This window comes from Panulirus ornatus, chromosome 21 (assembly GCF_036320965.1).
Source record: "Panulirus ornatus isolate Po-2019 chromosome 21, ASM3632096v1, whole genome shotgun sequence".
Lineage (NCBI taxonomy): Eukaryota > Metazoa > Arthropoda > Malacostraca > Decapoda > Palinuridae > Panulirus > Panulirus ornatus.
In genome coordinates this window covers 6,926,761-6,953,990 of record NC_092244.1, presented here as the reverse complement: position 1 = coordinate 6,953,990, position 27,230 = coordinate 6,926,761, and the positions used below count along the sequence as shown (strand labels likewise).

The 27,230-nt window shown below is 36.5% G+C and overlaps 2 protein-coding genes across 3 annotated transcripts in view; one reads left to right on the top strand and one right to left on the bottom strand.

Annotated features, from left to right (window-relative positions):
- Window positions 1-1,100: 1,100 nt before the first annotated feature.
- On the bottom strand, window positions 1,101-14,414 carry Vps4 (vacuolar protein sorting 4). Of its 2 annotated transcripts, none has more exons than XM_071675622.1 (8): window positions 14,272-14,414; window positions 9,709-9,820; window positions 9,239-9,380; window positions 8,439-8,673; window positions 7,064-7,331; window positions 4,927-5,140; window positions 2,762-2,990; window positions 1,101-1,807 (listed from the first exon to the last, which is right to left on the bottom strand). In XM_071675622.1, exons 1-8 carry the CDS (start codon window positions 14,293-14,295, stop codon window positions 1,706-1,708), a joined length of 1,326 nt encoding a protein of 441 aa, XP_071531723.1. In that variant the 5' UTR covers window positions 14,296-14,414; the 3' UTR covers window positions 1,101-1,705. The 2 variants fall into 2 exon arrangements, with proteins under 2 accessions (XP_071531723.1, XP_071531724.1); XM_071675623.1 differs by lacking the exon at window positions 14,272-14,414 and adding an exon at window positions 14,228-14,260.
- Window positions 14,415-21,269: 6,855 nt separating this feature from the next.
- The window catches only part of Vps8 (vacuolar protein sorting 8), a 45,375-nt gene continuing 39,414 nt past the window's right edge, over window positions 21,270-27,230 (top strand). The window contains exons 1-5 of the mRNA XM_071675621.1: window positions 21,270-21,385; window positions 23,375-23,503; window positions 24,480-24,677; window positions 24,898-25,026; window positions 27,016-27,186. Coding sequence (XP_071531722.1) covers window positions 21,293-21,385; window positions 23,375-23,503; window positions 24,480-24,677; window positions 24,898-25,026; window positions 27,016-27,186 — 720 coding nt within the window. The 5' untranslated portion in view covers window positions 21,270-21,292. The remainder of the gene's footprint in view (window positions 21,386-23,374; window positions 23,504-24,479; window positions 24,678-24,897; window positions 25,027-27,015; window positions 27,187-27,230) is intronic.

Below are 27,230 nucleotides of genomic sequence, written 5' to 3'. Positions count from 1 at the left end.
ATACTGCTATATACAGGATATCCATAATACCAGGAGTTGAAATTTACCTTAGGTGCACAAATGGAAATGCACTAAATAGTGAAATTTGATTTCAAAGTCTTACGTACTAATCATTTAGACACTGTATGTGCATCCAGCATTAATATCAGAGAAACAAATGAATCACTTCAACTGGTTAACTAAATGACAAGAAAATCATGGTAAATCTTCAAAAAAACCCAGAAAATATAGTTTATTTCGAGAAACTAATAATTATACAATATTATTCTGATATTTATTTACTTTCCCTGTATCAATCTAATAATGGATTCAATGACTTTCTCTACTAAAGAAGTTTTATTGAAAAACAAAAATATATGGAAAATTAAAATGAAAATTTAATTTTCACTGAAAAACAAGATGAAATTTATTTAGTTAGTTGATGACATCATTCTCTCTCTCTCTCTCTCTCTTTTTGTTCCAATAATGTTCCTGGTCTATTAGTCAAAGTTCAATAGGAGCAATTTTTATAGTTCTATAAAGAATTATACAAGTCTGTCAATTTTGTGCTTAATGAATTTTTAAGTATTTCTATTTGATTTTGATTTTTACATTTTGTTGATGCACCTTAAGCATAAATAAGACATACTAGAATTCTGGTTGTTCTGTATATCCACTGTTTCAACTGCTGTGCTTCACTTTCACTTTGTTCCTTTTTGTCAAAAAACTTTCACATGTTCCTTCAATTACATTGATTTATTGCATACCATCACCCACCTATGTAATCAGGATGAGATTTTGCCTTAGTGGCAGGGCTGGCATGTAACACTCACCACTTGACTTGTAACTGACATTCCTCTCCATCACTTTCCTCATCCCATCAATTGTCTGGCTTACTGTAAAATGCTATTATTTTCAGCAGTTACTCCTCTGGCTTAATTAAATGTTCTAGGTTCATCCAGTATTGTTTTCAACCACGATTATAATTTTTTTAATGAACCTGTAGTCACTTCTTACAGATTTCTTAAGATTACCAGAAATTGCATTCAACTTCCTTGCTGGGTAATCATGCATCTTTGTCTTACGCCTCATATTATCAATGCTGGGTATTGAAAATTCAATAAAAAATGTAAATTTCATTAAGTGTCTTATATGTCAAAGTCTCTATGAAAAATCACATTCATTTCAATGTGATACTTTGTAACATTAAGTAAATTCCAAAATACAGATTAATGAAGTGGTATATGGAAAGCAAATAATTACCATTAAATTTTACTAATGAATCACATGAGAACACAAAAATATACACTACTGTTTTAATTATCACAAAGTTGTTTGTTAACAAGATGTCACAAGTTCACAGAGAGATTGCTTAAGATATTCAATTCATTTAAACTAAATATATATCAAACTTGCACAATTACTACCACCACTGTAGCAACCATCCAGTACCATACACACATTATAGTCATGTCTACAGGTTACCCACTAGTTTACTATAACAAAAGAATAAAAACTAGTGGCCTACTTTGAGAGCTGGATCTTTTTATATGTCATTTCACTTAACTGCTTCTTGCAATCATAAAAAAAGGTACAGCTGAGAAGCTGCATAACTGCTTACTCACTAATTTAAAAGATAATCCTTTTTTATTGCAATAACAATGGACAATATCATACAATATGTAAAATACAGATAAAAAGTAGAAATTTCTCGCCATACAAATTCTTACCCTTCCTGCCCAAAGTCCTCTGTAAATTTGCGTAGTTTGTCAAGGTCCTCATCATTAACTGAAGGTTTAGAATCAGCCAAGGAACGTAACATGTCTCTCTGTTACAGGGCAGAGTAGAAAGTATTAATATATTTTCATTTAATAAATATCAAAATTTGATTATTCAGTATGGTATGATCATTAACTTGTCAAATAAAAATACTATTCATCTAAGATAATTACAACTGCAGGTGCAAACATCATTAAATAACATTGATCAACATGAACAGAATGAAAAAGTAAACAACTGCTTGCCTGAAAACTGGAAGGCATGTCTTATTAGTATGTCACAAGCAACTGCAATTAGCACTGAGAAAAATCGTAATTTCACTTATCCACAAAACATGATGGGAGAAGGTAAAAGCCTTGGTGTGTGCACTTGGTATGCCCCAAGCAAAATTTTGATAATCTTTGGGGCACTAATGATAGTAATGATGATTCAGTGTAAGCTGAACTGTTAGGACTGGTAAAGTCTTCTGTAGATAAGCCAAGTGTGAGCAACCTTGCTGGTGAGCCAAGTTCGAGTGACTGCATAGCAAGAAATAAAGTTAATTTATTTTTTTTTCCACATGATATTTCCAATCAACTTTCACTTTTTCAGTAACCCTCTACCCTGGGGATCCTTCTAGATGTCATGGCTCCAAATAAAAAGAAAAAGTAAAAAATTATGTCTATCTATCTATATCTCCAATGCCTGTTCCATCCAGGAACTCCCATTAAGGGTTACAATTTCATTGCTGATTCATAATTCCAGTGACACAAAAGTAATTCTGGCAGAAATCATGTCTGGAAGAACTGATTCCATATTCATAAGTTTGAGGCTTGGCTTACAGTTGCAAATTTATCATACAGGCAAGCAAATATATGCTTACCTTAATGATGTTTCAAGTCAGTTGGAGTCACATGCAAGCAAATGGTTGCATCTCATGTACTCATACAATACTGAATGAGATAAAAAAATTATGGCACACTAGCAGAAATGTGAACAGACTATACATATGTAGATGACTTACCATTGATACAACTGGTTCTAAAAGCCTGTCGCCAGGTACTTGTTCCCATGACATTTCAATTGCTCCTCGCTCCCCTGGAGAGCAAGGTGTGAGAAGATCATCTACAATAACATTTGGATCATCACGGGAGGGACCACGGACATGCTTAAAGTGGGTAGCAGTTTGAACCTTACGCACTGGCTGCATCAGAGCATCCCGAACCACAATGCTAATATCAGCTCCTGAGTACCTGTAAAGTTAGGCCAATTGTTTAGAAGTATCTGCTGCAATAACAGCATACTCGTAAAGAGTAAATGTAAAGAGCATGAGAGGTCCTCATAGGTACTCAGAATTATTTCTGCTTGATACAAGTGTCTTACACCAATAAATAATATGCATATGAATATTGTGGATCAAAACATTTAATTTTCGAAACATTCTGCACTTTTAAAACTCCCTCCAAAACTCTTAGAAACATACATAAAGTTTCTGACTGAATAATCTCGTTGGTGTCATTCAAAATAATGCTTAAGTTGTCTCCAGTCTTACCTTGGATTAAATTTTGAAAACTGGATCATCCCCTTCCCAACGATGGATAATATTTATGTTTATTTACTATACTTTGTCGCTGTCTCCCGCGTTAGCGAGGTAGCACAAGGAAACAGACAAAAGAATGGCCCTACCCACCCACATACACATTTCAACATATACATTTATATACACATACAGACATACATATATATATACATGTACATAATTCATACTTGCTGCCTTTATTCATTCCAGTCGCCATCCTGCCACACATGAAATGACACCCCCCCTCCCCCGCACACGCACAAGGTAGCACTAGGAAAAGACAACAAAGGCCACATTTGTTCACACTCAGTCTCTAGTTGTCATGTATAATGCACCAAAACCACAGCTCCCTTTCCACATCCAAGCTCCACAAAACTTTCCATGGTTTACCCCAGACGCTTCACATGCCCTGGTTCAATCCACTGACGGCACATCGACCCTGGTATACCACATCATTCCAATTCACTCTATTCCTTGCACACCTTTCACCCTCCTGCATGTTCAGGCCCGGATCACTCAAAATCTTTTTAACTCAATCCTTCCACCTCCAATGATGGATAAGAATACTAATATACTCTTTACAAGCTCCTAGTAAGTTACCAAGAAGAAAAAAAATGGGTGTTTAGTGTGGAAAAGGCAGACATGATACAATATACTGAGCAAGGAAGAAGTCTGTTGTGTAAAGTACTGTAATGACCATTTATATATAAAGAATGAGCTTATCTCTCCTTGTTATGAGTAACACGTAACAACACTTAACACACACAGCTCATTCTTCATAACTAGATTTTCCTGCAGTGAGCACTATATGCAAGCCCTACCTTTTGGCAAAGTGGTAGGAACTTAGGATAGAATAGCAGGTAGGTACATTTTGGCAGGATTATTAGGTAGAAGCAGTATGTAGGAGCATTCAATAGTAGTCCTTATGAACATTAGATATGAGCCTCTGTACATTAGACTTGCCTTCTGCTAGTGGCCTGTTAAAGGTGAGGCATGAAGGTTAAGAGGCAGCACCGTAGTTCTTTAGTTATGAACACTGTTGCCATGGCAACCCCTTTGAGGGATTTCCAATTGGAACAGGCATCAGAGATATAGACATAGAATAAGAGAATGGACTAAGTTCTTTACATTGCATAATATTTAGCCATAATAGACTCATCAGATCTTTAGGAACTCACCAAACTTTCTCAAATTTATGTTAAAGGTGCAAAGCTATGGAAATTTAAATTTTTAATATTTCATAAATCTTAATTAAAGGGATCCTGGGGTAATACAAGAAAAACAATAAAGCAACCTCTTATTTAAGAAGACTTATCACTTGTTCAAGTATAATCTGTTGACCAGACCTTTGTCTTGAGTAACAGCCATTCAAGAAACAAGTTACATAAGTTTGGGATGATGACTTTATGGGTTTTTATAAGCCATGTTTGGCTAGTCCCGTACCAGGGTCTAGCAGCTCTTCACTGCACAGAACTACTCAATGTGTCTACAGTTCTGTCAAGTACAAAAAAATAATCTATTCTTTCCTTATATCAATAATCCCTCAAAACTAAAAGATCTAACATATCTCCCGGTGTAAGCTCATAAATATGACAAAATCAGTTACTCACCCTTCTGTTTTAGCTCCCAGTACACGGAAGTTCTCCTCATCGAGACTGTGAGGAGTGTCACCTAAGTTAAGCTTGAACATACTGGTGCGAGCATGTGCTTCTGGCAGTGGAATGTAAATTCGCTTCTCAAACCTTCTCCTGATAGCCGAATCTAAGACCCAGGGGATATTTGTGGCCCCTAAAACTAACACACCATCATTCTGGTTGCCCACACCTGCAAATTACACATTTCTATTTTATCTCATTACTGTTTTTTCCAAGATATTTCAGCTTTTTCAATCACTACTCCAGAATACATCCTTCAAACTAATCAGAGCAATGACTTACACTCTATGTATTTTTTCCATATTCGCCATTTCGTGCATTAGTGAAGTAGCATTCCAGAACAGATGACTGAGCCTTAGACTTGGCCCCCTTTTCTGTTCCTTCTTTTGGAAAAGTAAAACAGGAGGGGAGGAGGACTTCCAGCCCCTTGCTCCTGACCCTTTAAGTCACCTTCTATGACATGCAGGGAATATATGGGAAGTATTCTTTTCTCTCCTATTCCCAGGAGATATATGTCTTAAATATTCTCAAAGGCATGCACAAATATGTACTCTCATATCGTATTCCCTGCGTGTCGTAGAAGGCAACTAAAAGGGGAGGGAGCGGGGGGCTGGAAATCCTCCCCTCTCATTATTGTTTTTTAATTTTCCAAAAGAAGGAATAGAGAAGGGGGCCAGGTGAGGATATTCCCAGTTCTCTGTTCTTAACGCTACCTCGCTAACGCGGGAAATGGCGAATAGTTTGAAAGAAAGAAAAAAAGAAAAGATATCGTTTAGTATCAAAATGTGCATAAAGCAAGATAATGCAAATGAAAATACTGTGCCAAAGCTGTTGTACATTTTGAAAACCAATGATTACCTATTTCATCACCTTTTCTTCCTTCCTGTGCAAGCACTTTAAACTTAGGAATATTCTACTTATACCTGTTACTGTTTTCCTCCTACTTTTCCGTGTGGATACTGGTCACAGTCTGCTGAAGCTACCATCATTTTACAAAATTGAATAACTCCATAGTTCTTATAGTGCAACTAGTATACTCAGTAGCTGAGACACGTGACAAAGCAAAAGGCAGACTTTGTTAGAAAGTGTTAAAAGAACTACAGCTAAGTTTTCTATTACTGAATGTACATAACCATAACTTATAAGTGAATGTACATAACTGTAACTTAAGATATTCTGCAAGGACTGAGCACATGCCAGTGCACAACTAATGTAAGAAACAACATTCCTGATAAATAAGCAAGCTATGGGATTACTCATAAAAGCTCTTGGGATATAACAGAAAAAAGTCTAGAATAACAATCAAAACACTGAATCATTCTAGTTAAATAGGGATTAAAATGGGAAACTTTAAAAGTAACTTTATAGAACTGCTTTTTCATTTGTGGTTATGAGGATATTTATTTCACCCCTCTTCACATTTATCAAATTCTTCAGTAATTCCAGGATTTATGTAAATATCTGGAACAAACAATCAGATTTTATGATAGCTCAATTCTAATGGGTAAGATTTTTACAGCCCTTCAGTTCAGATGCACATCCTTAAACCGTATACATAACGTACTTGACCCACAGATCACAAGGTCCTCTAGGGAAGGGGATGGTGATCTGAAGGTTATATAGGATTGTCAAAATGGATTCTTCTTTTGAACAAAACTGCTTCTGCCACCTTATCAAGACAGAACCATGATAAATGAACAATACACTTTTTACTATCAGCACTGGCACAAATACATTCAAATAACAAACAGAGAGAGGAAGGGTTGCAAATCAGCAACACATCTTCACTGATTTTGCCAAAATGATGGTTCTTGTTCAAAATGTACGTTGATGGAGGGCTTTTCATACCATTTTCCAATCATGCAAGGATAGGGAGCCTGGGAGAAGTTGTATCCTTGGTTTACTCTGTTTGTCCTCAAAAAATTCCTCAGAACCCTATATAACTCACTTTTGGTCAAGGTTAAGCAAAAGAAGCCATCATACAACAGCATTACCATAATTAAGCATGCTGGATTATTTCATTATATAACATAAATGGCAAACAAGATAGTAAGGAAAGCTTCACATAAGCACATGAAAAAATAGCAATTACCTTGCATCTGCACGAGGAACTCTGTCTTAATTCTCCTGGCTGACTCAGATTCTTGTTCTGATCTTGATCCACAAAGTGAGTCAACCTCATCAATAAAGATAATTGAAGGCTTATGTTCACGGGCCATCTCAAACAATGTTTTGACATGTTGCTCTGATTCACCAAGCCATTTAGACACGAGATCTGCTGAAGATACACTGAAGAATGTCGAATTGTTTGCTTCAGTTGCAACAGCTTTGGCCAAGTAAGTTTTACCTGTACCTGGGGGCTACGCAAAAGTACAATTATTATCAAAAATCTAAACCTGCAAAATCTCAGAAAGTATATATATATATTTATTAATTTATTTATATATATTCATTATACTTTGTCGCAGTCTCCTGCGTTAGCGAGGTAGCGCAAGGAAACAGACGAAAGAATGGCCCAACCCATCCACATCCACATGTATATACAATACACGTCCACACACGCACATATACATGCCTATACATCTCAACGTATACACATATATACACAAATATACCACTTTGCATGTCCTGGTTCAGCTTCCAGAGCACATGTAGCTCCTTACCCACTGAATATACCAGGTGGATCCAATTCATTCTATCTAAGGCATGCCTCTCATCCTTCTGAATGTACAGGCCCCACCTAAATGTCTCCTTTACTTCATTTACTTCTTTATCTCATTTTCCCTCCTTCTCCCCACTTCCAGCAACTATATCCTCTTCAAGCCTGCCTTACTCATCCTCACCATAATAATATGGTAAACTTTCTATTTTCCAAAGACATTTGACAAAGAGCACATTCTGGTTACCAAAGCTATTCTGTGCCATCAATATGATCCCTAGGGATGGGGGAAAAAGAATATTTTCCACATATTCCCTGCTTGTTGTACAGGGCAAGTAAAAGGAGTGGGAGCTGGAAATCCTCCCCTCCAGTTTCTACTTTTCCAAAAGAAGGAACAGAGAAGAGGGCCAAGTGAGGATTTTTTCCTTTAAGGCTCAGTCCTCTGTTCTTGATGCTAGCATGGGAAATAGTGAGTATGTATGAAAAAATCTTTTGATAAACTTGTTTGTTGTGTTAAGGATAGGTAAGTTTTGAGAATTGATGTGATTATGAGTTATAGAGTAGTGTGCTGACATCTAGTGGCAATGCTCAGACCTATTTTGATTTGTTTATTACAATCAAAACTAACAACCAACTGCCAGTGATCCAAAGCAAGTGGACCTAACAAATAGAAGTTAGCAGTCTGTAGAAAGTCTGGTGGACATGTATTACATTCAGACTTCTGTTGAAAAATTGGTTCAGCTATAAAAGAAACATGCTAAGGTAGTGATTATGATAAAATGAATCAACAAATCAAAAAAGAACTTACCCCAAACAACAAAATTCCCCTCCAAGCAGTTCTCTTGCCAGTAAACATGTGGGGAAACTTGATGGGTAGAATGACAGCTTCCTTAAGTGCTGCCTTGGCTCCCTCTAGTCCAGCCACATCATCCCATCGGACATTAGGCTTTTCAGCCACAATAGCCCCTCCCATCTTAGCTTCCATTTTCTTTTTTGCTGGATCTGAATCATCATCTGAATCTGAGTCTTTACTATTCTTTTTTCTGTATAAGACAAGAAAAGGAATCATTCCCAGAAGGATGAAATTTTAACAAAAAGCACTGTATAACTAAATATTTTGATGCTTTGTTTCCACACACCATATCTATAGCTAAACTCCTTTCAGTTCTTCCCATCAGTAATATGCCAACCTTTTAACATTATAAAGAATCCATACATTTTCCATCTTACAAAATGGACTCCCTGAATACATTAAAATTTATATCATCTCAAAACCCTATTCACAAAACATTTTATATTCCATATACATATCAAAATATACACATACATACAAAGCTATATACATATATACACTTGTACATATTCATATTTGCTTACCTTCATACATTCCTGGCACCACCCTGCTGCTGAGGAAACAGCAATGCCACCTCCTGCGTCAGCAAGGTAACGCCAGGAAAACAGACCAAAAAGGACACATTCGTTCACACCCAGTCCCTAGCTGTCATGTGCAATGCACCAAAACCACAACTCCCTATCCACATCCAGGCCCCACAGACCTTTCCATGCTTTACAGCATGTCAACCCTGGTATATATATATATAAACTTACCCAGAATTTCCCTCTCCAGCCTTGACAGGTTTCTTTTTGTCCTTGGTCTTTTCAATGTAGTCCTTCAGTTTCTCTGCTCGATCCAAGTACTGTTTACACTTGGCTCGAATGCTCTCCTTTGACCGTTCATTTGGGACTTCATCTGTAAATCAAATACCAAATCTTCCAGTTTTCACAATAAAAATATTTTCCAGACTTAAAAGGATACTACTCTAAATAATAGCTTTTCTCATCTGTATCTATCATCCATAAGCAGAATTATGGGAAGTGATCATCACCCCCTTTGGGAAATGTTGAAGGCGCCATTAGAGAAATATTCAGCTCCCATTGCCATTTGAATTTTGTGGGATATGTTGTCAAAAGTAGATCATTAGTAGGTAGCAAACATAAATACAAAGGAAAGAACATTGGAGCACACATTTTTATGTACATACATAAATAAAGTTGAATTATTAGTTTTTTTAACTTACATTTCATAGCATGAAGAAAATATTCAACTGCAGACTCATAAAGCCGCAAAGCTTCCCCATAGTTCTTGTTTTTGTCTTCTTCTGTAGCTTTTGTAACTAAGTCAATTGCTTTCTGCAATGGATTGATAATCATTTGTATTTTGTATTACTGCAATATAGAGAAATAGCCAATCTGCATACATAGTAAAACTTTTTCAAGAAGTAATTTGATACCTATTCCTAATGTACATTCCTTACACTTTTTCCTGTTCATCTACATCAAATAGAAGAGGTTGATGTTAGCTATCTCCACAACTTAAATGTCAAGGACTCAACAGCTTTCTTGACTAATCCCATTAATTTTGTGATATAAACAGTAACAAGCATGTTTCACCTATCTAGATAAAATAAAATTGACTTTTGAAGCATGAAAACCTTTTTCTCTATAGGGCAGTGTTCTATAAGCTGAGATTACTCTCAGGGATGGGTTTAACCAAGGCATGCTTCTATGAGGAAGGAAAAATCTGTTTTAATACAAAGGAAAAACAGTACAGAGGTGAAAAAGAATTGGAGAAATCTTTGGAGGCACAGTCCTTTAGGCCTGAGGAGGTATGCTATATGGGCCATATGCCTTATAAATCATATGACTCCATAAAGGCAGTCAATTTACATATGAGGGCACTCAAAAATTTTGATAATGTGTAATGTTGGTAAACATATCAATAGTTTTTTGGGACTGCTTTGCTTCCTCCTTTGTGGAGTGGGATGATGTGAGTGTTTCAAAATTTCTGGGTTGATACTCTGAGCCCAGACTTTTTGTTTGGAGGATATTTAGTGCTCATGCCAGAGGTGTTTTGTATTTCTTATAAGGACAAAGATCCAGGAGTCTAGTTCAGGGTCAGAGAGCATGGGCATGTTCTCATTCTCCCTCTCATAGTTGTAGTGAGTTTGTGAGATCTGCAATGTGTAACATGGGTAGATTATTGTTAAGGGAAAAGCCATTAATGTTATGCATATAACTGGTTGAGAGTCACTGATCTAGCATATTTAACATTATGAACAAAAGTGATCATTGTTTTATCATCCTTTAAGTCTTATATCTTTAAAAGAGGAGGGAAAATGTCGGATTAGAATAAAGACATTAAAATAAATCAACCTAGTATAAGCTAGTGCTGTTACCTTTTTTTTTTTTATCAATGCTTATCACATTACTGTCAAATATAGGCAGAGCTTGCAACTAGAAGGGAAACAGAAATTTACTGAATACTCTAAAACAACATAGCCCACTCTAATGAAGGTTTTATCTTCAGTGATTATTAAAAGATGAAAGGTGGTTAAGACTTAGTGGAAAATAAAATCTGATTCGGTTTGGTTATCTTTGCTTCAACCAACCATGTTTAGAGTTGGTTACAGTTTTACATATTGCGCTTCTAATAAATCATCCAGGAATTTGGTAAGGTTTGGAAAAAGATGGTGAGATGATTTATAGTGTGGGGGCAAGTGTTATCTGAAAATTTTTGGACTGGCCTTGAAATTATGGTAAATTTCATTAATATAATTATTTTCAATGTGCAGGCTCCAACCTATGAAACATAGACTTAATGTAAACAAAGTGGTTAGTTATCTGAAAGCATGTTACAATATGAATATAGCGTTCAAGAGGCAAGGGAAAATGAATAGGATTTAGTAAAGTCAACATTGAAAGTGACATAAAAATTCCGTCACCACAAAATTGATAGCTTTTGTTGGATATAAGTAGTTTGTAAAAGGATAAAACTTTGAACTAAGTACAGTGTCAGTTCCATTATAGTGGTCATATGGGACACTCAAGTATTTGGGTGCTTATCTTCACAAGTTAGGTTAAGCTTGGTGATATCAGGTCTGTATGCATTACTCTAAGCAGTTCATAAGCAAGTCATGGATAAGTCTGTATGCATTACTCTAAGAAAATCATAAGCATGTCATAGATTATGTTAGATAATGAGAGGAAGATAAGCATGAGATGCAGACTCTGGTAGACTGACATACCGCACTGTATTTGGATATCATGTCAGTACTATTTTCTTTCATCTTTACAAGTATTCCAATATTTTTTCCTTTAATGCACAATAAGGTATCTTATAAGTACTTTTCTAGACAGAGAACCAACACATTTTTGGTGATCAAGTTGTTTGAAAATGTAATTAACTTTAGTTTCAATTATAATCATAAAACAATGAAAAATTTTACTTCAGAAGCATATTTTATTGACAAATATCACTCAGATAATGTGTAGGTTTTTAGGTGTGTCAGCTCTGTACTAAAGAGTGTGGGAGTAAGGCAGAGGGTCAATTTAATTGCTCTTATGCATGTTTTATCTCTTGTTTTACCCCCCCCCCAAAAAAAAAAAAAAAAAAAATTAACCTATATAGTACAATTTTCTTGTTATAATCGTGATTCATTGGTAATTTTTCATACCACCAAAATTATGAGATTTGTAAAATTACCAGCTCCACTAGTCAGAAGCAGGCACTGGGAACATTATCTCTACTTATCCTAGAAACATCTTTTGGCTCGTCTTGGTCAACTTTTACTGCTGAAAGAGTCAATTTCCATAAAATCACTCTCCACATGATCTATAGACATGTCATCATTGTCAAATTATTCAGGATCACCTGCCTCGTCCATTAAATCTAGCTAAAAGCCACTCGGTTTCCTTCCTAGAGAACTCACAAGAATGTGCTGTCATTAGCATGTCTAAAGGGTGACTGACTGTTGGGAAAAATAATCACGTGCTACAAACTCAGCAACTACCCAGGCTTGGCGATAAGCCTCAATATAGAGGGATGAAACTCACTTCATATATTCATGTCTAGAGAAGTCATTTGTCTTGTGTAAACTTATGTACAGAGAAGTTAAAGGTGCCACCTCAATCATTTAGAAATTTCATTTTAAGTAGAGTAAAATGAAACAAAGATGTAAGAATTGGAGCATTCCTTTAAAAGCTATACCTATATAAAAGGCAACAGCAGTGACAACCATGGACTGCAGGGAAAATTTGGGTTTAATTAATTCAGAAGTAGATGAAATACTTTGACAAATAAACAGAACATAACAAAAACAGTAAACTTTCCCAAACATCCAAAATTGACTATTTTCAATATTATATAAAAAAAAACTAAACTTTCCCAAACATCCAAAATTGACTATTTTCAATATTATAAAGGAAATATATATGACTGTTTTAGCTACAGCATAAATGTGATTGCTGGCTACTTTGTGCATCAGTGGACACATAATGGCCAGCAAACAATTGATTACAAAGCTTAGTTAACAATAATAGTTATTAATCTTGATTGTAACATTGAAAAACAAGGTAAATGATGACTGCTAGAGGAAGGTAAGTGAGATTTTCATAAGTTCTGTTGATTTGTATTTGTATTTTAACAACTTCAACTTCATTTAACCCATTGTTCATAGCCCTCCCTATCAATTTAGTCATCACATAAAAAGTATTTTCCAAATCACAGTCACTCACCCTCATTTTACTAAAGATACAGCAGAATTAAATTAATTATAATCCCAAGTGATTCAGGTATTGCCTTTTCAAAATTACCTTTTTTATAAAATGAAATAAATCCAAATTTCACTAAGCTAGTTTAAATAATTTCTATGAAGTGTTAGTATGTTAATGTTTTTTCCAGTTTCTTAGGTTACTATTTGGTGCTGTTTAATCTACTTGTTTACCCCAAGCATTTAACAAAGTTAAATTGACATTTTAGAATGTATGGTGATGTGCAGCTCAAACTGTGAACAACTGCTGCAATTAAAAATAATTACATGCTCTCAGATCTTTTGTGTCAATATTATTGATGCAACTATTTTAACAACTACTTACCTGAGAAACTTTAACACATAAAAGTCTGAAGATAATCAAACCTGTCAGCCTTTGGGTTTTGAAACCATAACCAGTCAAATGACAAAATGTGAAAGCAAAGAATAACAAGAGGTCATTAAAGGAGCTGCAAAAAGGGGCCAAGCTATGAGAACCTGGTATTCTGTCAAAGAATAGTTGATCTAAGAAACTGTTTAATTAGCAGTGAATTTAGGTTACAACAGAACAGATGAAGACAAGTTTTGGTATGCAAAAGATTTTTCTATTAAGCTAACGTTGTGACCAGATTGGACCTGATTTAAAATGATTTGGAGGATTAGCTGGTGTTGTGGGTAGACATCACCTCCTACGAAAGTTCAATTGTGAAACAGTGTGTATACTGGCAAAGTCTACATCACGTCAATAGCCCACACTTTTTAAAATATACCGGTGTATGCCTTAGATCAGACGTTCAAGGTGCCTGACACTACAGTCGTACTGATGAGGTTATTGAGGCACTTCCTGTATGTTCGGACATGTTCGGATTTATATTTCTTAAGACGTTTCAGTAGTGGTTACACAGACTAGACTGACATTCTTCGGCATTAGCGAACAGCCGCTCCAGGAATGCTTGATTTAATCTCCCAATAATCTTTACGATCTTAGGTCTTTGCTGAGATAATTCACCGTGAAAGTATGATGCATAATCCTGTTGATGTAACTATCTTCACCTGTAAAGTGGACGTAGAGGCCATAGCTGTATCTCTCTCCCTTACGGACCTGATTCACTCGTTTCAGATATAAACACCCTAGAATGATATTATATAGACATTCAAGTTACACAGAGTAATAAAAGAGCATCCTCCTATTTGGAGTCTGAGCATATATTGACGTAAACTTTGATCTTATATAGTATCGAATTTCTTTGTTATATATTTCTTATGTTACTTATACTTTTAGTAAACACTCTTCTGTGACATAGTGACGTCATGGTCACGAGTATCGCGGGAGCTTTAACCTGAACTCATGTGATAAAAGAACTTTGGTAAAATGTATATAAGTTTGTATCGTGAAGTTCCCTTTATTCCAAGTTATGTTGTAACAGTAGACATCACAGTGCGTTTAATCTTTTCAGGTACACAATCAAAAGGAATTATAACTTCTGAAAAAAAAATCGCATGTGAGTAGACAGAAATTAATGAATGAACTAAACAGCATAGCTTTCAAGGCATCACAGTTGCTTACCTAGAAAACCCACTCACCCTTTAGGTTGTACAGCGTATAGCTGAAAAATGATATTAAAACTATCAAATAACTGAATGATCAAGAAACATTGCTTCAAGGTGGAATTGATAGGTCAACACACACACCGTATAACATCATCCTGAATGGACCTGATCTGCCCTTTTTAGCTACAAGGAAATTGAATTGATCAAGATAATTACCAAATATCAACCCAGAATTAGGCTGTTACCATATTTTTTTTCAACCCATAAAAGATTTTGTTTTGGTTTTATCTGTTCATTACTCCGAAACAGCGAATCCCAAAGATAACGCGACAAAGTCAGTCAGATCTTACTATCATGTGGTCCCCACAGTCCTACACCCCCAGCCAACGCCTAGAGGTGAGGTACCAAATTTTTAAACCAATCTCAAGGAAAATGATGAACTGCTGATTTGGGTGTGAATGAGCTACTCTGTCCTGAGTTTCGAGCCTAGGTGCGGTAGATATAGTGGGTCGAAATAAGGAGGTAGTTAGAGAATATAATAATTATTATAATAATGATAATACAGTATTGACAATATCAATATCCAGTTGCATTACAAAGATTCCTGATAGAAGCTGGTACGAGTATGGCAAAGTGGGATTGCAGGTCTTATTTAGTGCTCAGATCTTCTATATAGAGCTGACATGAGAAAATTTCAGCCTGGGTTACATAGAAATCGATTTTACTTTAGATACGATGCTAACATCTTTATATCGTCTATCGATGAATTGTTTTTCTACTTATGTTATCAATTCCGATTCCTTGCCTCATTTTAGGGAAGTACACATTAACGAAATACTGCTAACACATTATTCGTAAGACACTACGATTATCACATCTAGAATTCAAGATTAACCTAGAAAATTTTAGGAAAACTATATTGACACGAATATTAAAAGATCTTCACCTTTCCAGTATGCTTTTGAAGTATGGTATTTCCATGGATTAAAAAGTTTTAAGATCCGTAATAAGCAATTATCCGTGTATTGCAGTCGTGTGTACTAAAACTATGTGTTTTCAAATTTAACTGCCCTGGTTACGAATTCTTGTTAAGATATTGGAGCTGTCTTCATATATTACCATTCAACGTTTGTAATGCATCATGTATAGTCATACTGGAAGAATTGATTTTAGAGTTGTATGTACCAAGAACTTTTTCAATGTAATTTTTGCACTGCATACATTATTGTTGGAAGTAAGTTGCTGTAAGCAGTATGCTTCAGACGACAATTAGGCAGTCTCCTCTCAAAATCTTCAACCATCATGCCTTTTTTTTTTTTTTCTACTTTCAAGATTCACATCTTTTTCCACAACAAACATAGAAAAGACCATCAAGATTATGGCCCTTAATGTCTGGCGTCTTTGGGTACAAAGATATATCCCGAGTCCCGCCTGTCTCTACTGCCATTGCGAGGGAGGGCTCAAACTGCGACTTAAATAGTCCCTGTCAAGATCCTTGCTTCTCCGAGGTCTGACTTTTTCATTCAACAAGATTCGAGGTCATTTTGCCAACTAAATGTCTGTTAAAGACCATTTGTTTTATCTTGATCTATTACTTCCCTTGGAGACTCAGCTGTCAAATGGGGTTTTCATGAAGCCCTTTTACATCCCAGATATAACCTTCAATTACCTATCCACTTAAGTGAAAGAGTCTGCCTTCATTCCTACACCAGAACGCTAACTGCAAGACTCTTGTACCCTGAATGTCCAAACTTTGACATCCTCTGACTTTAGTTTCGTTCACATCTACAGATGATTTCCTCGGTTTCAGCAACTGCTATCCAAACTTTACAGCCTTAACAATTCATATTAGTTCCATAAGGATATGACACCCACTTGTCTTCAATCTGAAGTCGTCTATTCAAAGAATTTCGTACACCATAGAAAATTGTTGATGTCCCTTGATAATCAGGATCAAATGATCTACCGTCGACCCATATTCCGGGCCAATACTCTTTATTCATTTATTCAGTGGGGATGTTGTCTGCATTTTATCTTCTTTTAGGTTAAATGGTTATTCCATTTATGTATGTAGTAACTGTATGGGTAGGTCGGTACATGATAGCATAACCTTACCCTCAAGGATCTGGTCAAATGTAGGTTATTATACCCAAGGGTTGTACCGACGTGTTCAAAGGGTTGATTAACTAATAACCACGTTCAGGGTGCTGCAGTAAGCCCTGCCACACTTCAAAAACCTGTGATCATCCAACTCGCCGTCACATTGGAGTATCTGAGTGTTGATGGCGCCGCCTAGGACGGCTATCAGAAGGATTCAGGGTTCAGCGTTCAGGCTAAAACACTTCCAAAGTGTCGAACAGGTTAAGAAGACTTGACAGCATGCCACATTACCGTCCCCTAATCAACGACGACGCCTATTAGTACTACTTGGCTGCAGCAATCAAGCCTTCAATCTTCTGTTGGGCCAACTTCGAAGAACGGTCCAAATCTACAGAGGATCCATGGAAATATACTCTATTGGGGTCCCGAGTGGGTCCAGTGAAAAAATCTGTAAATACTCATATGAAGTACGTTAATTTTCGATATACAAAGCTTTCAAATTCCAAATTTTATGAAACGAGATGCAATTAAAATTGCTGAAGCAGTGTTTGAATTTAGTCTAAAATCAAGATAGAGAAACTTACCTTTCTGATAAAGCTTACGTTTTTGCGACGAACACTAGTAATGTAGGCCACAAGGCAAGCGTTCTGAGAGGAATGGGGAAACAGGATGCAAAATATCACCTTTCTTCACTGCCAAAGATTAAAATTCATTGTTCATTGTTGTAAGACTGTTGATATGTTCTCTAATTTCAGGTACGAGAAGGACTGTGGTAAAAATTTCCCAGCCCCGTTCTCATGATACTGCAGCATTCTGCTCGTTTTAGTATCTACATAATTGTACTATACGTTCAATTATAATAGGCTATACTATGGTATTTATGCACGATCCTACAATGATGTATTACTGTAGATTTGAAATATGAAATCTTGTCATTCACATGATCAAGAAATTGCGACATTCATTCTTTTGGTTTTGATAAATATCATTCTGTATACATGAAAGAGCAAGTATATATATATTATTATTTTATTTTTTATTATACTTTGTCGCTGTCTCCCGCGTTTGCGAGGTAGCGCAAGGAAACAGACGAAAGAAATGGCCCAACCCACCCCCATACACATGTATATACATACGTCCACACACGCAAGTATACATACCTACACAGCTTTCCATGGTTTACCCCAGACGCTTCACATGCCTTGATTCAATCCACTGACAGCACGTCAACCCCGGTATACCACATCGCTCCAATTCACTCTATTCCTTGCCCTCCTTTCACCCTCCTGCATGTTCAGGCCCCGATCACACAAAATCTTTTTCACTCCATCTTTCCACCTCCAATTTGGTCTCCCTCTTCTCCTCGTTCCCTCCACCTCCGACACATATATCCTCTTGGTCAATCTTTCCTCACTCATTCTCTCCATGTGCCCAAACCACTTCAAAACACCCTCTTCTGCTCTCTCAACCACGCTCTTTTTATTTCCACACATCTCTCTTACGTTACTCACTCGATCAAACCACCTCACACCACACATTGTCCTCAAACATCTCATTTCCAGCACATCCATCCTCCTGCGCACAACTCTATCTATAGCCCACGCCTCGCAACCATACAACATTGTTGGAACCACTATTCCTTCAAACATACCCATTTTTGCTTTCCGGGATAATGTTCTCGACTTCCACACATTCTTCAAGGCCCCCAGAATTTTCGCCCCCTCCCCCACCCTATGATCCACTTCCGCTTCCACGGTTCCATCCGCTGCCAGATCCACTCCCAGATATCTAAAACACTTCACTTCCTCCAGTTTTTCTCCATTCAAACTCACCTCCCAATTGACTTGACCCTCAACCCTACTGTACCTAATAGCCTTGCTCTTATTCACATTTACTCTTAACTTTCTTTTTCCACACACTTTACCAAACTCAGTCACCAGCTTCTGCAGTTTCTCACATGAATCAGCCACCAGCGCTGTATCATCAGCGAACAACAACTGACTCACTTCCCAAGCTCTCTCATCCCCAACAGACTTCATACTTGCCCCTCTTTCCAAAACTCTTGCATTTATCTCCCTAACAACCCCATCCATAAACAAATTAAACAACCATGGAGACATCACACACCCCTGCCGCAAACCTATACTCACTGAGAACCAATCACTCTCCTCCCTTCCTACACGTACACATGCCTTACATCCTCGATAAAAACTTTTCACTGCTTCTAACAACTTTCCTCCCACACCATATATTCTTAATACCTTCCACAGAGCATCTCTATCAACTCTATCATATGCCTTCTCCAGATCCATAAATGCTACATACAAATCCATTTGCTTTTCTAAGTATTTCTCACATACATTCTTCAAAGCAAACACCTGATCCACACATCCTCTACCACTTCTGAAACCACACTGCTCTTCCCCAATATATATATATATATATATATATATATATATATATATATATATATATATATATATATATATATATATATATATATATTATCCCTGGGGATAGGGGAGAAAGAATACTTCCCACGTATTCCCTGCGTGTCGTAGAAGGCGACTAAAAGGGGAGGGAGCGGGGGGCTGGAAATCCTCCCCTCTCGTTTTTTTTTTTTTTTTTTTTTTTTTTTTTTTTTTCCAAAAGAAGGAACAGAGAATTGGGCCAGGCGAGGGTATTCCCTCAAGGCCCAGTCCTCTGTTCTTAACGCTACCTCGCTAATGCGGGAAATGGCGAATAGTTTGAAAGAAAGAAAAGAAAATATATATATATATATATATATATATATATATATATATATATATATATATTATTTGGTAACATCCATGTTTCACTAGTTATAATTTACTATCACCCGGTGCTGCTTACTCAATACTGGGTAAATCTTCACTTATAAGTTTATATGTTAACAAAACAAGCATTAAGTAACACTGTCTCCGGGTCAAATTCTGATTTTTTCCCTCTGAAAGATTGTCGTATTTCGACCATTGGTCCACATCTTGCTTGTACATCTTATTCTTTATTAACGTTAGGAACATAGTATATATGCCATTTACTGGTGCTTCTGTAATCTCCAAGCCTGGCCATACTGTTATGATTACAGTTGTTTAAGCACTTCAGGATGGGAGACTGAAAGAAACACGTATAATACAAATATTTATATATGATCGGAGATGTATGGAAGAAACACGGATAATACAAATATTTATGTATGATCGGAGATGTAGGGCTACAGAAAGAGGCACTACCATTACTATGAGAGTGTTTAGGAAGGCAAAGCTAGAATTTCTTGTGCTGCTGAAGAAGGGAAAAGAGATGCCTGGTTTCTCTGGTGGTACTGCAGGAGGGAGTGAAGATACCCAAGTCCTGTTGCGGTATTGCAGGAGGGAGAGGCGATTCCAAAAGCCTTTGGAACTACTGCAAGCGGTAGAGGCGATACCGGAATCCTGTGGTGCTGCTGCTAGAGGAAAACGAGACTGGAATCATGGTGTTGTTGCACAAGGCGATGACAGAGTCCCATTCAGTGGCCGTTGATTTTCCTGTTAGAGTCTGGATGAAGTTTATTGAGGCAATGATGGCTGGAAATAAAAATATGACGGGTTTGCAAGATCTGAAGATTTTTCAAGCGGTGTATTTGGAGGGTTTATGGGAATGTCATAATCAGGAAATGGTAGGAATAGGAAAATAGACGAAAGTTATGAGTGTAATAGATCCTCGAGCCCATAGTGTTATACTTTCACCTCCATTATGTTTGTTGCAGGATTTAATGGCAGCCAAAAGCCTAAGGTCATTAATGCACACTACGCACCATATGTCAAACGTGCAAAGCATAAAAACCGGTAACGCCCCTTTTAATGCACCCGGCACCAAAGTTACCGCAGAGTATTTTGTCATAGTCCACCTACTGAAGCTGTGAACATGAAAGGCTTTAAAACTAAGCAAGGATAGCCATACTATAAAATCTTGTTTGACTGCTTTCTGATCCTTCCTACACATATGGAAAACTATATGACCCGTTTCCTACAAAGGACAAGGAGCGCCAAAGTCATTCTTATGATAAAGTAGGACAACATATTTTATAATCACCTGTTTAAAGCTATGAATATAAAGATTTTTTTTAATGTATAATGATTATTGCAAAATACATTGATATATATTTGTAGGAAACTGACTTGCGCCGCTATTGGCTTTTTTGTCTACTTGCCGTAAACATTGCATGCGAATGCAATCGTATTTCCATGACAATTTCTTTTTTAAATTTGTGATATCAGTAATTCATGTACTACTCTACATATCATTTATGGAGATATTGAATTGAAATATTTACATTTTCATATAAATAGATTGTATTTAATCAAAATACCTCAAAATTTTAGATAAACGAAAGTCTGATGATACTATTCGGACAAAGTAAAATATGGCGATGGAAGGGGAGGGACAACTGTCAAACGATTTGGAAAAAGTGAATGAGACAGACTTTGTAAAACAACTAGATTTACAGCTTGAAGAGGTATGGTACCTATGATTGGCTGTGTTACATTCTGATAAAGATACTTCTCCTAAACCATTAAACGAAGAATAGTGAATGTCGGATGGCCACTCACAGTTATGATTGATGAAATTACTTGATTTACTGGAAAATCACTCGAGAACCATCATTTTTGTTTCTCAGAATAATTATTGATACTAGAAGTTGATACGTATTTACATATGTCTACAAATGAGTTAGGATATGCATTTTATTTCTAATAGTTGTTGGTAAGTGTTCCAGTTTAGGGGCACTTACAGATTTGCTTGTAAGTGGATTCCTTATACTTAGACATGTGACATAGACTAGGGGAGGAGGATTTACATTTTGTTTCCTGAAACGAAAATTGATAGAAGAGCTGTAATGATTGTTTAAGATGTGAGGTATAAGTGAAACACTTAAAGAAAGTATAGAAATCTAGTTTATTTCGGCATTGCTAGTATTCTTGATAATTTAGTGATATTACTGTTTAGTGCTAGTATAGTGTTTAGAGAATACAATAACAGTTATAGTGTATGATTTTGAGCATGAATTACATTGAAAAGTATTGATAAGGGAGTAGTAGAGTACCTGGGAAAATATTGGGTTAACTAAATGAAGGTGATACGCTTGTAGAATAATGACAGAACCTGCTGAATGTTGATAATTGCTTGGTTTAACTGTGCATTGCTATTTTCAGTTGAAACTGTCAAGAATTGGTCTTTTTAGACACAACATAGTGTCTCCATGAAACAGGTCATGCCACATGCATAGAAAAAGTACATGTTAAATAAAATTGTATGAACCCCTACTGAAGTGCAATTTCACCTTTATGTATATATATATACACTTCCCCCGTATTCCCTGCATGTCGTAGAAGGCAACTAAAAGGGAAGGGAGCAGGGGGCTGGAAATCTCCCCCTCCTTTTTAATTTTCCAAAAGAAGGAACAAAGCAGGGGGCCAAGTGAGGATATTCTCTCTAAGGCTCAGTCTTCTGTTCTTAATGCTACCTAGCTAACTCTGGAAATGGCGAAAATGTATGAAAAATAATGAGAAAAAATATATATATGATTTTTCTTGTGGACTTAACATCAAACAACGCTAAGTTTCTAATCTTTCTTGCACAAAATGGATAGGGCTTTGAAGTGGAGGTAAAGATTAGGGTTAAAACATATAGTGTATAACCTCACAATCTACCCAAAGCAAGTCTAACCTGACATAGTCTGTTATAACATCAAAGCTCCCTGAAGAATATTCCATGTATATTCCAGGTATACTTAGCTTAGGGTACATATATATATATCTTAGACCATCAGACCATCTCTACGTGGCTAATTGAAAATGTACTTAAGGGTATGAAAACCAAGCCTACAAAATAATGCTTATTTTTAGCATGACTACTAAATCTACTACTTGAGGTAGCCTACCATCTTTAATATAATTTACCCAAGCGTGGTGTAAGATAGCTTAGATGTACCAGTTATTGCCTAATGTAAGTCAAGACAGACCAAAAAGACTAATATATGTTCTTTAATTCCACAGTGTTTCATGCAATCATTTGTTGCATATTTCTTTCTCATTGATTTTTAAATTTTTCCATTGTAAGAGTGGACAATCTACTATTAAGCAGTGAAAATGATTTAAATAGTTTCCAGGTAATTTAAAATCTGAATTTCATATTGAGGCATTGATATGGCTTCTTGATTTAAAGGTATGTTGGGTTGATAGTAAACCCTCATTTAAGTAGAACTAAACACTGGCACTGATAAGTTGACGAAACATATCCTGTTCCACATGTTCAGGCCCTGATTGTTCAAAATCTTTTTCAGTCCATCCTTCCATCTCCAGTTTGGTGCCTCAGTTCTCCTTATTCCCACTACTTCTAACATATATATCCTCTTTGTCGACCTTTCCTCTAATTCTTTCCATATGTCCAAACCATTTCAACACAGCATGTTTGTGTGTTCTAATCATTATATTTTTTCTTGCAGCTTGATGATGATGAATTCCAGCTTCCACCTGTTGGGGAGTTGCCAACATTAGAGAGTATCTTAAATGAAAATGACCCAGGAAGTGTGTCTGATGATGACCTTGCAATTCCTCCACTCCCTCATCCTAAGGTGAGCAGAGTTCTTGATTGATACAGTTTATTGATATTGAATCAAGTTACCATTGTACTATGTGCAACAGAGTACAAATAAGACTTTTCTTGCAATAAAGGTGAGCCCACCATGGCCCCCAAATTGGTTTTCTATGGTATCTTTCCATTTTCTGTCATAATGCACACACACACACACACACACACACAGCCCTCATCAAGGGGGCTTATGCTTACTGCTTTGAAATTTTTCCATGTATTAAAGGGATAGCAGACCTCATGTTTGAGCTTGAAAGTGTTGCTCTACTCCATGCTACAAGGGTGAGCCTGCCTCAGGCAGAAACCATTTAGATATGTATGGTATTTGCTTTCTTTCATTCTTTTGGCAATTTGCTTTTCTCCAGTGACATCCTGAACAACATTTCGTCTGATATGTTGAGTGTATCTGTACGCATCTTTAGCAAATATGGAGATATTTTATCAGGACTATCAGTGTTATATTGGTCAAGATCCTTTAGTATTCATTATGTGCCTTTTCTAGATATTTCATTGCTTTCTAAGATCTTATCCCATCTCTGTTGCTGGGGCTGTAGTGTCTTTATTGTGAAAATACTTTTGAGCCCAACTGTTTGTGTGTGTGGGTGTGTGTGTGTGACTGGATAACTGAGTGAGTCACTGCTATTATTTTTAGCCTTTATCTAATGCAGCACAGCATGATAGGACTAAGTATAAGCATTAAAATGTTTAAGCTTGATCTGAACTTTGCTTGATAATGTAAAAACAAAGAATGTGGCCTCTAGCTTGATAATGTAAAAACAAAGAATATGGCCTCTAACTTTTTCTAAGCTTGAAGCGTGAGTGTTTATGTTTTGCTAGTGTGACAATTTATTGATATGATGAGGATACACCAGGAATAATGTTGGGTAATTTGGGCCTGCCAATATTAATTCAACAGTATTAACATTCAGAATTTTTTTATGAAAGATTTAATATTTCAGACTTCTTTCTCCACTGAAGGGGGAGACACACTGTCTGTGCATTCCCGGGGCAGTTCAGATTCACGGAGTCGCACTTCATCAACAGAAAGACACAGTTCTGGGAGTCGATCTCATAAGGATGCCCAAAGTAAAACTCATGGTTCGGTTTTACGCCATGTCATACTTAAGGGTGTTGCAGCTCAACTGGTATCGGCTCACGTGAGGATTGAGTTTTCTTTCATTACAGCTATTATCATAATGAATATTGTGTTTGTAACCATTTTAATGTAACCATGAGAAGTAAGTGTTTACTTTATTGATATGATTCTATGAAATGATTTTTCTGAAATCCTTGTTTGCTCCCTGCATGGTAGCTTTTAGAAATGACTATTGCTCATAGTTGCAATAGATTTTCATTACTTTAATTGTCTTCTGTTAGGATCGAGTTGGTGCTGGGCTACCTACAACGATGGCTGTTGGCAACATAATTTGTGTTGGCACAAGTCATGGTCTGATTCTCGTCTTTGAACCCACTCAGGCTCTTAAATTTTGTCTAGGATCTACACAAGTAAGTAAATGCGTACTATGAGATAATGTTTTAATGCAAGGGTTTTTCTCTAGGAATGAGTATCAGTTTTCTCAGATTAATGTTTAGCTTATTTTAGGCTGTGCTGTGAGCTCCACCAGGATATGTTGCCTGAAGATTTCCCTTGGTAAAATAAGTTTGAAACTGTCAAACAAGTTGAGGAGCAGAGAGACATGTTTGTTACCATCCTTTTTCCTTATTTTTAAGTGTTCCAGACTATCCCTGGTGGCCAGCACAAGTCAGCAGATTCATGCCTTGTTTCTCCATCACTTTTGGTCTTGTTGAATTGTGGAATGAATTAAAGGCTTTATCTTGATAATGACAGTGTTTGCATGTGTGTCTAACAATCCATAGTCATTAGTTTAGAATTGGTGTGCAGTTTTCACAATATACTGATGCTATGTATATTAGTTGTCTTATTGATAAATGATGCCTATCAGTTACCAGGGTCATTAAGGCAGCCATGATCCTGTTACATCCACCAACTGAAAATTCTGTTGAGAAGAATACCAAAAATTAAACAAATGCTTTATCTTTATAATGATGATAGCTGTTTACATGTCTAACTTTTCATTGTCATAAGTTTAGAATTGACATGCAGTTTTCAGTACATTCTGATGCTAAATTCAAAAGTTGTCATATTTGGGAATGATGCAGTACAAATTTTGATACATTTGATGTTACATAGATTGGTTGGTTGTTAAGGGTTCAGGCCTAACAACTTCCAGGGTCACTAAGGCCATCAGCATCAAACTACATCCTCTAACCAAAAAATCTTGCCACCCTCTTCAGGTGTTCAAGATTATTCCAAGACCACATGCTTTCTCATTATACATGTGACCCATGACATTAGATTTTATTTTGATTTTATTTGTTACCCACCTTTTCAGACAGTTAAAAAGGTTTTTGTTGTAATGGAACTAATTTTGCATATGCTTACTTTTGTTTAAAGAGAACAGGAGTTAAGCATTTTTAAATGTGCTGCAACATCTTGGATTTAGATGATACTGCTGCTATATCTGAGACTGAAAATGAGTCCATCATGACCATCATGACTGATTAATAGCTTTCTGTGTCAGGTCTTGAGTTAGTTGAATGGACGGTGGAGGAGGGAAATGTTTAAGATGAAAGGAGAGTTAGAAAGTATGCACAATAAAGAGACAACTTGAAAAGAATAGTTAAATGGTTGATGGCCAAGGTGTTTTAAGAAAATTCTGCATTAGCATCTGTTTTGTATAAAAGGAACCATTATACTAAATTGTGCATGTGTATCTGTGCTATTTAATGGGAACTATATAATAAATACTAATTGATGAGCTGAAGATAAGTTTGATTTTCTTTCTTTTCTTTTAAACTATTCGCCGATTTCCCGCGTTAGCGAGGTAGCGTTAAGAACAGAGGACTGGGCCTTTTTTGGAATATCTTCACCTGGCCCCCTCTGTTCCTTCTTTTGGAAAAAAAACAAAAAAAACAAGAGGGGAGGATTTCCAGCCCCCCGCTCCCTCCCCTTTTAGTCGCCTTCTACGACATGCAGGGAATACGTGGGAAGTCATTATACCTTTATCTGCATGAATTGCTTAATTTGCCTGGGATACCATTTGATGTTTTATATTATGATAGCTTCATTGTAGGAAATACAATTACTTTAGGAATCACTGCATTTATGAGATAGCCTCATTGTAGAAAGTACTCTTCCTTTAGGAATCACTGTATATATGAGATACGCCATCATACAGAATTCTTCAGAAGGTGTATAGTTGTTGGTGATAGGGGTATAAAACAAACAGGTTGATACCTTTTGCAGGAATTAATTTTCTCAAAATTGACATCCTCAGCTCCAGTCGCACAAGCTGCAAAAAGGATATGATGCTTAATTTCTGCAGAGATTTGTTTTGTGATATGTTTTGCTGTGAAAAGTAAACTGTCTTACAGAGAACAGATATGTTTATATCAGAAAATTTCTTTACCCAGTTAGGTGAACAGTATGGGTCTGTATCAGCCTTGACTCTGAACCAGGACTGTACTCGGCTTTTAGCTGGTTTTGCCAAAGGTCAGATCTGCCTTTTTGACTTAACATCTGGCAAGCTTTTGCAGACAATCTCAGATGCACATACTCCATTTACAGCTGTTTTACACTTAAAGGTAAGTTATAGATGTTATCTGAGTGTCAGAGTTTTCCCAGTTTG